This window comes from Diplotaxodon limnothrissa, linkage group LG17 (assembly GCF_057381915.1).
Source record: "Diplotaxodon limnothrissa isolate DT_005_m linkage group LG17, D_limnothrissa_male_GT1.1, whole genome shotgun sequence".
Classification (NCBI taxonomy): Eukaryota; Metazoa; Chordata; class Actinopteri; order Cichliformes; family Cichlidae; genus Diplotaxodon; species Diplotaxodon limnothrissa.
The window spans coordinates 41,175,289-41,189,351 of record NC_140612.1 but is presented as its reverse complement, the minus strand read 5'-3'; the positions used below and the strand labels follow the sequence as shown (position 1 = coordinate 41,189,351).

The following is a 14,063-nucleotide window of genomic DNA, read 5'->3' as shown; positions in this document are numbered from 1 at the left end:
CGCAGCCTCGGCGGGGCCTCGCCGTCTCACGGCGGAGCTTTAAACACACACCGTGAAGAAGAGCTAAACAAACACCACAAAGACCGGTGTGTGCGAGCGACCCCGACGCCACGGTGATGCTTCCCGTAGCACTGACCGGCGTCGGCGCTCCGTTAATTAAAGAGACGACGCGCTGGCAGGTGGCTTCACTGCCCACTCTGGTAATTGGCCCCTTTCTTCCCACTCTCTCCCCCCACAAAATCACCCATCTCTGCCTGTTCTTTTCTCTGCCTCCTCCTATCTCTCCTCCTCAGAAACGTGCCAGTGGGCAGGCAGAAACGCAAGACTTTGTGAAATAATGATTAGAATGGATGGAGATGAAGGGAAGGGAGTTTCACATTTTCCCACAAGCCTCTGATGGTCGGGGAATGCTGTTTGCCTTCCAGCGTCATACGACGCGACGGGAGTTTACTTTAGACAGCCGCAGTCTGAGGAGCCAGTGCTGCAGTCGTTAATGATGCGGGGAGGGGACAGAGCCGTACTCTGACAAGTTTCTGGATGTGTGTGCGCCTTAGTTTTCTTGCCATGCGCGTGTGCACGTGAGATTACTGCGTGTGTGTGTGTGTGTGCGATGTAGCAATAAAAGCTGCGCGTTGGTCTCACCACGTCACTCGGGAGGTTGTGCAGGTCGTCAAAAGGGCTCTCCAGGGTGTTTGTATCCACGTTCAGGATGACCACGTCCTCCAGCGATCGACTGCGCACTCTCTACGGGAGGAAAAGGGCGACGTTAGTGCAGCAGCGTAGATATTCTCATCATTATTATTTCACAAGTGTATACACATACACTCAGAGCGATCATTTATTGTTTTTCTTAATGATGGTTGTGCTGGAGACTTCCTGTGCATCTGACATCTTTCAACATAATAAATATTTGTATTTGTGGAATTATTAAATTGTGAAACGACGCCACGATTTTAAACCCGCAGTGTGGCCCAGGTGCGTTTCCCGGGAGACAAAGTTATTTCTGTCCTGAAGCCCCGGGAACATGAACATCCAGCAGCCGCGGTTAAAGCTGCACAGTTATCACACTCCTTTACGATTAAGGATGAAAAATGGCGCGTGGGGGAGAAAAATGATTAGAACGTGTTTACGGTAACGCGCGCGCAGACGCGAGCTGGCGAAATGAAGAATGGCACCGAGAGAAAACATTTGGACCGCGCGAACATTTTCCACAGCACCAAAAACCTCACGCATCAATAACAACACCGTGATGCTGCGGCGTGCCGCACGCATCCTGATGGCGACAAATTCAACAATTATTTCAGTGTGGTGCAGGATGCAGGCAGGTGTGTGTGCGGGGACGGCGGGTGGGGGGGGCAGTGTTTTGTGTGAATTTCTAGTTTGTCACTTTTGTGACAGCCTGTGCAGCGGAGGCTCACATGCTGATCTGGACTAATTATGTAGTGGCGGAAAGAAGGTCTGTCACGGATGCAGAGTGTGATAAATACTGCCACTGCCGCAACTGTCAGACAAATATCACACACACACACACACGTGTGCATTAGAACATATGCATCTGCACAAACACACACACCTACATACTAACACTTACACACAAGTGTAAGCGTGTGTGTTTTTGCAACATGCATTCACACAAAGCAGCAGTGCTGCTGATGACTTGCCCCCCAAACAACACAATGAAGTAAGAAAGCTCTTTGTTTGCAGATGCTTTCTTGGGCTTCTGTGTACGTTTGCTTTAAGGAAGCACGAAAGCAGCAGAGGAAGTGAAAAGAGAAGAAAATATAGCTGTCAAATCTTATTGAAACACTCAAATGAAAACCATCTACAAAATGAACACGTAACATTCAAATCTACTGAAAATGCTAAAGACTTTCGAACATACCTCGAGCAGACTGAGATGAACTCCCACAAAGTACGGCATAGGGGCGCTGTGGACAGAAAGAGTGAGACCTGTGAGATCAGACGCTTACACGGAGGAAACATTCACGGAGGACACTTCAGCGATGACACGAGTCTTTGAAATAAAAAAATCACAGCTGTGGAAATTAGTTTCTTTGTATTCCATAAATGTAATCTGAATACATTTCAGGGTTACATGTGCTGAAATGTGAAGGCCTGACTTAAAATGATTAAGAACAGTGGTAATCACGTATCGCTAAAAATAACAACGGTCACTAATCCTTAAAATAATTACAGTTGACACTGCTGCATGTACTGACAACTATATTTAATTGAACCCAGCTGACAGGCACAGGCAGCACATTTTCTACTCCCTGTAAGGTTTGTGATTATTTCCCAACAGCATCAGATTAACTGCAGCAGCACAAACTAATCTCATGTTACAGGATTTATTCTTAAAAGCAGGTAAAAGCACAAAATGTGTTCTCGCCTTCCTTACATCGCTGATTGAGACTGAATAAAAGATTAAACAAGAACAGTTTAAAAATAACACACCGACTTATACTGGCAGAAATGCAAAACTTACTGGTTAATAACAAAAGTATAAAACAACAAGCATCAGTGCAACATTTAAGGCTCGGTTTCTCTCCGAGTCGACTGATAGTTTCAGGAAGTGCAGAAAGAATTATTCCCTCAGAAAGTTAAAGGGCAGATGTGTCAAGAGTTTTATTTTTATTTTCAAAAACAACAAAAAAAATAAAGTGTTTGGTTTTTCGGGGTTATTATCATGTCGTCCTCATTTGGTGTGATATATATCTTCGTTTTCAAAGTTTGCGGAAAGGAAAAGTTGAATCACGGACCGCTCCCCATCAGCACGAGGAATAAAATCAACAAAAACAGTCAAATAATAGAAACCATTTTTACGATGAGGTTTACAGAGGCGGTAATAATCGGATAGTTTGGGGTCAGCGTGTTCCTGGCCAGAATGATTCAGCAGCCACAGGCTTGTAATCAGCTTAAAGCAACTGAAAAACAAGCAGCAGGCCTGGATGCTGTTTTATGAATGTTCGACATTTACGCAGATCCAGTTACACAAACAGTAGACGCACAGGCATGGGCAGAGACGCTCATGCACACACACACACACATCTAATATAATTGCATTATCTAATCAGCGCATGAGGACACCGCTGTGATTGAATAAGATAATGATGAGTCTTTGCAGAGTGTTGAAAATCATATTTCACTGTCAGTGATTTATAGCTTCTTCAAGCCAAATGTCGCTGATGGTGAAGCGCTGGACAAACGTAACCGCGCTGCAAACGCTTTCACGCGTTCAGATCTGACGTTGACCCGAGCACGCGCGACTTTGCAGACGAGCCGCGACTCCCGCTCCGCATCCAGTTTCAGTCAAGTCCGTCCAGATTTGTCGGATCTGCGTTGGATCGCTGGTAATGAAACCCTGAGAGAGCCCAGATGATGAGAGCGCGGCGGCGCCGGCATGAAATATGGAGCCCGGTGATCGGGGCCGTTCATTATGTCGAGGAAGCCACACGTGAGAAGTCGCGCCACAAGAGGAATCGCAAGAACATGAAGAATGGGTGGGAGAAGGTGTGAACACGAGTGTCTGCACTTTTAGTGGCAGAGCGCGACGTGCCGTGCGTGCACGTCTGCACACGTGTGCGCTGGAGAGAAAACACTGGTGATGCTGATGCTCGTGGTGTTTGCTGCGTGTGTGCTGCAGAGGTGGTCAGCCTTACCAGCAGTAGTCCAGAAGATGCGGGGGCAGCACAGGGATGAAGATGTGCTGCCAGTACATGGGAAAGAGCAAAGCGGCGGCGCCGTGGACACACGCCGTTAACTACAGGAAGAGAGAGAAGATGTGAGGAGGAGGGATTCAAAAGGAAAAACTTTGAGCAACAACATAAAATTCATGAAAAGGCAGAACAGTTTGGAGACTCTGATTTGTGCTCTTGGTGAAAGTAATTTTAAGTAATAAATTACTTTTAAAAAAATGACTACAGTGGCCCCGCCCACACGCTGTTATGTCCTTTAATATAAACCAAACATGCAGTCGTTTCATGCGAACACATCCTCGTCCGTTTCTGATGGCCGAGCCCGCTGACAGGGCCCGCCTCCGACCTCGTGACAGAGAAAGCAGAAACGACTGATGTGAAAAGAAAACTATTAAAAAGATTGATCTAAGGAAAGCAGCCAACACGCATCCAGCGCCGTCTCCGTATCGATTTACTTGTCCAGGGTCATTAGAGCAAACACGTTTTGCTGCTATTGCACCTGGCCATTACGAGTCATTACTTTAAAACACTGATTCTGACCCCATTTTTTTTAAAGAGTCAGAGTTTATTATTAAACTCTTTTTCAATCAGTGTCAGTAAGTCGGGATTGTGCTGTGACCTGCACAAAAGCAACAAAAGAAAGCCAAAACAGTCTGACAGTAGCCATAAAAATCTGAATTACCCCGACCACGATGACTGGGAAATTAAAAGGGAAAAGACGGAATAATTAACCTCTTTTTTTAAACAAATGATGAGGAGCAATCACGTGAAGATGACACTGCTTTTCAAAGGAGCTTTTTACACTGTCAAACCAATATTACACCCAGAACTAAAGTCATTGTCTTCCATTGTCTTAAAGCCAGCATCTCCCTCTTGACATCTCATCACATGAAACCGAGCTACAGTAATGACCTGCAGCGCGCGCACACACACACACACGCACGCACGCACGCACGCACGCACACACACACACACACACACAGGCGTTAGCTCATCCCCCAGATTAAAATAACATGATTAAATATGGAAAGAGAACAGAGGTCTGAGGGGCTCCTGCGGGACTTCATTAGGGCAAATTGCCAAAGAATGAAACATGAGTTAGCCAAGAGAGACTGCGGGCTAGGCCAATACCGCCGGGACCCCGGAGCAGCAGCCGCTGTTATACTGCTGCAGCTTCACAGTCAATGTGTGAAGCGGACACACGCTATCAGACGCACACGCGCGCAACTGCCAGGAGACCCCCTGCTCGCTGACACACGCAGTGTCACAATTGACCGGCCAAAAGCGGGCGAGCTCGGCGGCTGAAAACCACCGCTGCCAGAGAGAGAGAGGGGCCCCACCCCTCTGAATCCACCCAAAGATCAAGCCCGGACATCTGAAAAGCTCACAACAGAAAGCCTGTGTGTGTGTGTGTGTGTGTGTGTGTGTGTGTGTGTGTGTGTGTTTCCCTCCCAGCGTGTGTGTTTGGCCAGGAAAAAAAAAAAAGCCAACGTCTTTTCTTTTTTCCGTTTCGTTTTAATTGTCTCTCTGCAATCTCTCATACACGCAGTCCCACAATAGTTAAGACTTAATCAACATTTAATTGGTGTCTTGCTCTGTGTATCTGCATATGCATATTTCTGCTTCCTGCTGTCTTCAAATAAAACAACAATGCCACGCTCCTGTCAGGATTAATTCCCTGGCAAACAGTTTGGGGTTTTTATTTTCCTGTTTTTTTAGTTAATTCTGAAAATAAATCAATGCTATGAATATTAATGTATGAAAGTGAAGCACTTGGTGGAAAAGTGACGATCAGAACTCTCACGCCCTACGATGCTGAGGGGCCATTAAAATTGCGATCGGGAAAGGTCACCGATCTGGCTGAGGTTGTGCACGCACGCATGTGTACACGTGCCACGTGTGCATGCATGTGCGCGCACGCACGCGAAGCGCAGAGCCAACAGGCTACTGTATCCCTCCTCTGGGAGTGAGAGACAAGCCCCAGCCATTCGCTGGTACCAGGAGGTAATGGCTCAGAACACCTCGCTAACCAACTCCAATTATCTCCACCAAGCCTCAAGGTGAGCCCCCCAACCGGCATGATTTACTCTCAGGTTGAAAGTGAAAACAGGAGTATCTCTCTGCGCTTCTCTTCTTCCCAGGCTGGGTGGCTGGCTTGGGGGAGTCGGCCGAGAAGGGAGTCTGAAACTAAGATAATGATTTATAAAGCAAATCTAGATTTCACTTTTCATTTATGTGCTATCTCCAAAGCGGTGGAAGCGGCAGCGCGCCTTAGATAAGGTAACTCGAAGGGAACTCCAGAGGAATACTTCACATATTTGCTTCTCTAATTCAGCCTAATACACACGGCCGTGTCCTTGTCCTGGTTTTAGAACAAATGAGGCAAAAAGTAAAAGGAGGATAAATTGAAAAAGAAAAAAAAAGATACCCCTGTTTTTTTTTCTTCATTTATAGGGGGGCTTCACATGAGAGTGGGCCATGAGAGGCTAAGGCTGATAAAATATTTGCCAGGCTGATAAATAATAGATGAGTGGAGCCAAATGGCTTACACGCTCCACAAAAGACCTGGTGCTTAATATTCCATTCAATGGAGAATCACAGATACAGTCCCCAAGAACAAATACAGGATTAGGTGCTGGGTCCAGTCCTCGGGGACCAGGGCTATGCCCGGTAATGAGGGGCTGCCTGCCTCCTACACACTGTGCATGTGTGTGTGTTGCCCCTTCCTCTGAGGGAAGCTAACCGATTATACAGCGACAGCCTGCTTCAAAAAGCAGTCAAGGTCTTTGGTTCTGCCCTGAGAGCTTTTTAGTGCGCTGTAGCCGAGACAGAAAGTGTCCATACTAACACAGGTCTTCCCAGATCCATTCAGTGAGACTAAAGGAAGGACAGACCGAAAAGAGAGGGATCGAGAGATACAGAGGAGGAGGTGAAGGTTGGAGAAGATGGAAGAGGAAGAAAATTTGCAACTCAAAGTCGACGCCATAAACTCAGGAATGAAGCAGTTTATCAATAATGAGGTTTGATGTGATCCTTTGTTTCCTGGCGATCCATCAGCAGCAGAATAGAAAAGGGGAGTTTTTGTATTTACACATATTTTATTTGCCACTTTTTCACTGAATCGAGAACAACGTTTAGATAAATAAACCTCAATTTTGCATCCAAACTGTGTTTTCATGACCGAACAGCAGCGCCGCCCTTCAATTAAGTCCAGACCCGCTCGAGACATCAGCGCTCTGCCATACCCTTCCCATTATTCTTCACCTGAGCAGATTGACATGAGGCACAAACAATGCTGCTACGATCGCACTTAACGAGGTCCTATGACGGTCGCCGAGCCTTTAACCAGCTGCTCTCTGGTTTAAACGCAGCAAGAATAACCGCTGCTGCGGGCGACCTAATTCAGTTTGACAGGAGGAATCGACACGGCCGCTCTTGACCTCCTCACACCGGCCTGAAACACTCGCAGCCTCTCCTTCCAACTTTGTCCCTGCGCGCTCTCCAAATTCAATCCTGTTTTCATCCCAAGTCTCCATTACTTATTCCGTTTCCTCCTCTCCTCCTGCTGTCCTTCTGTCCCCTGCCACCTCTCCCTCATCCCCCCCCACCTCCCTGTCATTGTATTGCTGTGTTAGCCTTTCCCTCTCCTCTCCGGAGTAGTCACCAATTACCCACGCTCTGCTTTTCCCTCTGTTGACAAACGCCGGTGTCAGGCTCTGTACGACGCAAGCATGCCACAAACAGGTAGGTGGCGGGGGGGGTAGAGAGGGCACGCAGGACAACGCAGGCAGCAGCCAACGCCAGGCCTCCCACACAGTCCCTCACAGGAAGACATAAGGCATAAGGTACAAACACCTGTGAGCGCAGACGACGCGCACAAACAGATGCATGCTTAAAAAAAAGAAGCCGACGCTCTGAACACCCTCTGCACGCACATGTGCACGCACACCGTCGCAGCGACGACACGCGCCTTAAGACACACGGCAGAGACGAGTCTATCGAGGACAAGGTGGGGGAGGAGGGGGGAGGATGTCTTGATGTTCTGCAGTTGCCCAACAGCAGACAGACACATTAAGACTCCCAGGAAGAGGCAGGCAAAGTCAGAGAGAAAGAGAGGTGTAGCGGGAGAGAGTGAGAGACAGATGGACAGAAAATAATATGTCAGAGAGAAAGAATTACTAAGACAGAGAGCGAGGGGGGAGAGACGCCGAGAGAAGTGGGAGAAAGAGAGACGGGGAAGGAACAGAGGAAAAGGCTGGAAACAGAGAGGCAGCTGGCACTCCAGGGCACGCTGGATGGATAGCTCCTTGTTAGCATAGGCCTGACAGCCTGATGAGAGGGCTGCTGTCAGCCAGTGCCGGGGTCGGGGCGGTGTGAATTTGGGCGATAGGCAGGGCAGAGGCTGGGCTGCAGAGCTGGGGGGCCTCGGCATATGAAAGACTCAGAGGGGGTCCTCCCAGCTGACTAGTTAGAGGAAGGGCCGATGCAGCCCTATTATACGGGCCTATGACAAGGCTGCACGCACGGCTGGCTCCCGCCCCTGCGCCACCGCCGACTGGCTTTTTTTTCTTTTTAAACAAAAAACAAAAAAGAAAACAGCGGCACCATTCACCTCTGGTCACGAAGCAGCAATAAGTCAACTGACGCATTGTTGTACGATCATGATTTATTCCTTTGCTTTTGGCTGCTTGCGAGACGCGGCAGCCATGTACCGACAGACTGACACGCTGGGTTCACCGGGGGCTTTAACACAGGCAGCACCTCGAGCAGGCAGAATAAATGCAGCACATCTCTGAGCGTGTGTGTGTGTGTTTCTATTCCCCGTCTCACTCTGCTCGGTTGAGATGCTGGACAGGCGGAGGTGGTGAAAAGCAGCTGGATGGTACTAACGATGTTACTAACAATACTTTCTCTCATACATCTTCTATCTGTAGCAAGCAGACTGGAGAAACACTGGCTGTCCATCCAGTGGCTGCCGACGCTCACTTTAGCCAACATTTGGACGAACTCTGACATAAATTATAATTCTCTCATCCAGTAACATATTCGATCACAAGACGGGGAACCGGATAACGAGCCGGAGCGCTTTCAAGTTAAGTACACATACGCTCAGATACGCGGCTTCGAGAATGGCGGCAGCCATTTCCGCTTGAACTCGCGGGTCAATCTGCCCAACAACAAAAACAACGCATCACAGGAGCAGTAATAACACCGGGCCTGCTCGTAATCCCAGCGGAGATGTGAAAATACTTTTGTGCTGCAGTTCCTGACATATAACGCTACCAAACCAAAACACCTCTCCCCGAGGAAGATGGATGGATAGATGAGTGGATGAAGAATTGCAGAGGATAAAAGGCTCACGGAGGTAAAGGTCTGACGTGGAGGCTCTTAAAATATCCTGTCGGCATATATTTGTTAGAAAAACAAGCTGAGATTTGTCTTCGGGCAGCAGAGGACTGTAAATCACAGACAGGGAAAAAATAAACCCCTCCCCTCCCCCAAGTATTCCTGCTGAAATAAAAACAGTCTCACCCTTGAGTCTGATCATTTACATCATGCACCGCTCCTGTCACTGCACCGTGTGCTGCTTGGATCTCCAGCACAGGTGCTGCTGGTCTGAGGAGCTGAGGGGAGACAGGTGAAATCCTCTAAGGGGCTGAGTCATTTTCACAGGTCTTCCTGATTATAGCTCCTGTGGGAGACCTTGGGAACTGTTCCCTCCAGCGCCCAAAACGCCAGGCGTGGGCCCCTGCGGCTGCTAAGCGTTCTGCAAAGGTGGCAGGACCAGCAACGCCGCGGATGCAGATAGGACTAGGATGACATCACTTCCCTCTCCCGCCTCATAAACGTTTGGCCTCATCAGCAGCGAGGATAACGGAGAGAGGCTGGAATGAGAGATTTCCTCCCTCGTGCAAACAGGCAGCGAGTTTAAGTTTTGTGAGAGAATCCAGCCCGCCTCTGTGGACATCAATGCGTTCCCCATTATAGGACGCAAATAATCCAGCTTTATCGTGGGCTGCCCGTCAGACCGGGCGGGGGCGGAGGGGTCGACAGATCTCCCCACATAAGCAGCAAAGTGTCAGATAAATATTCTCAGCATACTTGTTAGGGTTTGATGTCCTGCTGGAATATTGATGAAGGGACTCATGTTCAATCTATGCTTCAGCCACATACTTTATAACGAGGGTGTTAGAGCTCCACACCAAGGCATCGACAGCCCCACATGTGCGCACACGCCGGCTGAAAGCTCCACCTCAGCTCGAATTAAAAACAGAAAAGCACAAAGACCGAGTGTTTGTCGAGCGTCTGACGGGTGGGACTCACAGTGCTAAGCTTGCTTGAGGTAATGATGATGCGGCGTTCGTGCAGCATGCTGGCGTAGAGCTGGAGCATGTTGTTGATGTCCACGGCCACAAAGTACTCGGTCAGGTTTCTCTGGAGATGGACAAGAACAGGAGGACATTCAGGTTGGTAACAAACTGTCCTGGCACAACTCGTTTGCAGTAAAGCGCCAACGCTGCAGACTGAAGCCAGAGGAAACGCAGCAGTTGGACTTGTACGATTGCACACACTGTTTGGGAAACTTGGCAAACTTGTGCTAACTGCATCCCTTACACAGAGCCAACGTGATGGCACGTAGCTGTAAGTCCCCGCCTTAACGCTTCGAGCTGAGATTTGAATGCAGAAATCAACAAAGGACGCGAGCTCAGTTTGAATCTACCGACAGCCATGCCAGTCTGTGAACCTTGACATTAGAAGCAGAAGCACCGCAGGAGCTAAAGCTGATACAAGAGCGTGATGCAATCATTTCAAAGAGTGACATGTGTATCTGATTAAAAACGATTAGAGGCAAAGATGTTCCCAGAATACAGGGATTTCTCTTTATCTCTTCTTCCTTTTCTTTTCCACGCATACTTACACTCTCAGGGATAGTTGGCAGTCCATTGATATCCGGGGCGATGAAGTAGGAGTGCTGCGAAAACACAAACATGAGGAGAAAGAAGAGGGAAGGTCACGAGCGAGGCACGGCGCTCATGCAGGAGAGAACGAGGGGAAGAGGGAGAGAAAAAGGCCGTTCACTTTGTTCTATGATTTATGGCTCATCTTCAGCTCTGTCTATATGAATTGCTGAGCTGGTGTCTGAACTGTGGCAATGCTTTTATCAGGCCTACAGAACAGAGAAACTCAATAGCAGCTCAGCTCCCCGTAGACACCGACTGGGGTGATGTCTCCGGTGGAAAACGGAGTCTTTATTTAAGCGTTAAAAAGGCTCGCGGAGAGCGCGCGTGCACGACTCGGCGCAGACGCGCACTCTCGCGCACGGGTTGTTTAGAGGATCACAGGGCTGCCTGTCTCACTTTGGGAGAGCAGGGCAGGTTCAGTGTTCAGATCAAAGAGGCCTGAGAGAGGTGCTGTTTGGAGGTAGACAAACCACCAGGTGAAACACACTGTTGTGCGTCTCACACACACACTCTCCTGGAAGTACAGCTGCGCTTCTCTGAGGCCTTCGACTCAACCATCTGTTGCAGCTCTTCGTTCACAGGTTAGAGTCTCTGAAACGCACACTGAGACAAATCAGGTTAGAACGGATCAAAACTTTCAACTCTTTACATCATTAAACAGTCATTTACATTGGGAGTAACACAACAATGAAATCGGCAACTCGGACACCCACCCGCACCACCACCAGCACCACCCATTAAAAGTCCACCACAGTCAGGCAGGAAAAAAGCATGGAAACTTAATGCACAGGTGTCCAACTCCAGGCCTCGAGGGCCGCTGTCCTGCAGGTTTTAGATGTGCTTGATCCATCACAGCTGATTTAAACGACTAAATGACCTCAACATGTCCTGAAGGTCTCCAGAGGCCTGAGAATGAACTCATCATGTGATTCAGGTGTGCTGACCCAGGGTGAGATCTAAACCTGCAGGACACCGGCCCTCGAGGCCTGGAGTTCCCCCCACCTCTGTTTTAATGGTAAAAGGATCCAGTTTGTGTTCTGAGCTCGATCATCCGATTTCATCTTTGCCACTTTGAACGACATTATTGACGAATCCGATTCAGCGTTTCCAAAGAACGACGACCCGCCAGCTCATCTCATGATCGCTTTGATGCTGAAGACTAAACTCTGCATTTCTACGGATACGTTAAAGTCTTTCTACAAAGAGACACAGTAGATTTTATTTGCACATCATCATAATTTCATGTTGTTTGAATTCTCTGCCTGGCGACAAAGAACTATTCAGTTTAGTGTAAAACAAACAGCCCTTTCACTCCTTAAATAAATGTGATTTAAGGTCAAAAAAATGTGAAAAACCAATTTTCACGAGTAAACCATCAGTTTGCTCCCAGCGGACGGTCACCGTGCTGGTTGAACAAAGCTCAGAAGAGATAAAGATGCAGCAAATAAACAGAAACTGGAGCAGACATCAAGGTCTCTCCCCCGAAGCTTTGTATTATTGCTAAAGCCGTATTTGTATGCGTATTTTGCACGGCGACTTTCTGCAGCTGAAAAATAAAAACAAATTCGTTCTGATCGCTTAACGAGATGCGGGGTTGCTCGCCGAGACAGGAGAGCTCACGCACTGCAAACACTAACCAGACGCTCGCTCAGCCTTAACATCCGTAAGTTCTCTTAAAGATCCTTTTGTGACTTTTTGCTGATCAGCCCAAAACAAGGTTTTTGCTTGTTGCCAAGTAAGAAACAAAGCCACGTGATTTTCCTGCCCTCGGTGATGCCTGACAGAAAACACTAAAGCGAAGGAGCGTCTCCGGTTTCCACGTGCTGATTAGAGTTACAGTTAAATCAACGTCAGGCGCAGCGTCGCCGTGTTCATGTAGAGAAACTCTGATGGTTAGTTTGTGGTTACGCTGCAGCTCCGATGCAGAGCTGCGAACAAATAAAACTGCACACAAATAGTCACACGTGATTGGTTGACGGCATTAGTACTTGGTCATCAGCTTTAAAGTTGAGTTAATTCAGCTCGTCGTTGGAAACCTCTACCATTACCCATCTATCATCTATGATAAAAGATAATAAATAAATAAAGTGTAAAATCGAGGACTTGGTGCTAAGGACCGCCACCCGTAACCACGGTAACTCTCCGCCTCCCTCTCCTTGTGCTCTGTGTAACTAAACAAAGTTACAAATTCGCGATGCTGTGATAATCACAAGCTGTGCTCCTCAACTCAACCCTGCCTTTCATTGGCTGTTTGCTTGCTTATCACCCCCCCACCCCCTTGTTCTTTCGAAGACTTGTTTATATAAAAACATTGAAAGTGGGTTAACTGGAAAGGCATCAAGGAGATTTTTTGAGTACAATTGCCTTTGCTTTAAACATAAAGAGAAGGGAAAAAAGACTTTTGATATTCAGAGAGAGAATCTAGCAGTGTGGAAGGGCATTAATCATTTACAAAGTTTGATTGTTTTCCAGAGGAGAAGAAACATACACCAAGGCCCAGGATAGTTTGTTTTTGTTATATTTAAAAAGATAGCGCAGCTTATTTGGCCAAATTGGAAATCCGCGGCTCCCATGCGATTAGTATAGCAGCAGTTTCATATTTCGCCTCCTCCCTCCTCTGCCGTTCGCTCATTCCCCTCCACTCACCGGCTCCTTGCTTCGCCGATCTTTCAGTACTTGCCCAGTGGCAATATACAACTGCTCATTCTTGCACAATGAGAGGGAGAGAGAGAGAGAGAGAGGGTTCACAGATGAAAGGGGACAATGATTCTTCTTCTTGGCTGCCATGATAAAACAAAAACACACTTTAAGGGAATAATTCTGCTTCATCAATTAAATATCAAACTAGTGGCTTCTCCAGAAAAAGAGCGAAGGAGAGATGAAGCTATCACCTCTGTTCTCTGGGGCTTCTTTTCCAATCAACACTCAGACGGGAAGAAATGGACTCGTTAGCCTTCACAGAGATTTATTGATCGCCTCGTATTAGTCTTGTTAGGCTGGAAATTCATATGTTTAATTAGACGAGTGTTCTTCTACAGCTGTTTGTCTAATTGGTCCGAAAAAACAAAAAAACTAAAGAGAGGTGGTCCCCGAGGGCAGAGGCTCCCACGAAACCCTTTGATGCTGTTACAGTACAGAGGCCCTAAAACTCAAACAGATACTGGAGAGAAACCATCACGCTCGTCTTGAACAGGGACGTGACAGAGGCCGAGCTGTGTCACAGGCCGGCTTTCAGCGACCGAGCTCGTTAGGCCGTTCCACTTTTTGGATAAGCGGAGACACGGCGAGCTGTGAAAGGAGGCTTCCACTTTAAACATGTCCGGCTCAGGCTCATCGCACGCCGAAACAACGGGTTTCCAAACGGGGTGTCAGTCGCTGTTCCCACCTACAGCATCTACTGCTCTGC

General features: G+C 47.8%; 1 protein-coding gene across 2 annotated transcripts in view; it reads right to left on the bottom strand.

Moving 5' to 3' along the window:
* The window catches only part of dennd1b (DENN/MADD domain containing 1B), a 93,070-nt gene that overhangs the window by 34,340 nt on the left and 44,667 nt on the right, over nucleotides 1-14,063 (bottom strand). The window contains exons 8-13 of one of the 2 annotated variants that reach the window (XM_085375480.1): nucleotides 13,304-13,363; nucleotides 10,615-10,668; nucleotides 10,020-10,130; nucleotides 3,660-3,760; nucleotides 1,883-1,928; nucleotides 643-744 (exon numbers count right to left, since the gene is read on the bottom strand). In XM_085375480.1, the coding sequence (XP_085231606.1) occupies nucleotides 643-744; nucleotides 1,883-1,928; nucleotides 3,660-3,760; nucleotides 10,020-10,130; nucleotides 10,615-10,668; nucleotides 13,304-13,363 (474 nt within the window). The remainder of the gene's footprint in view (nucleotides 1-642; nucleotides 745-1,882; nucleotides 1,929-3,659; nucleotides 3,761-10,019; nucleotides 10,131-10,614; nucleotides 10,669-13,303; nucleotides 13,364-14,063) is intronic. The other variant, XM_085375481.1, reaches the window with a different exon arrangement.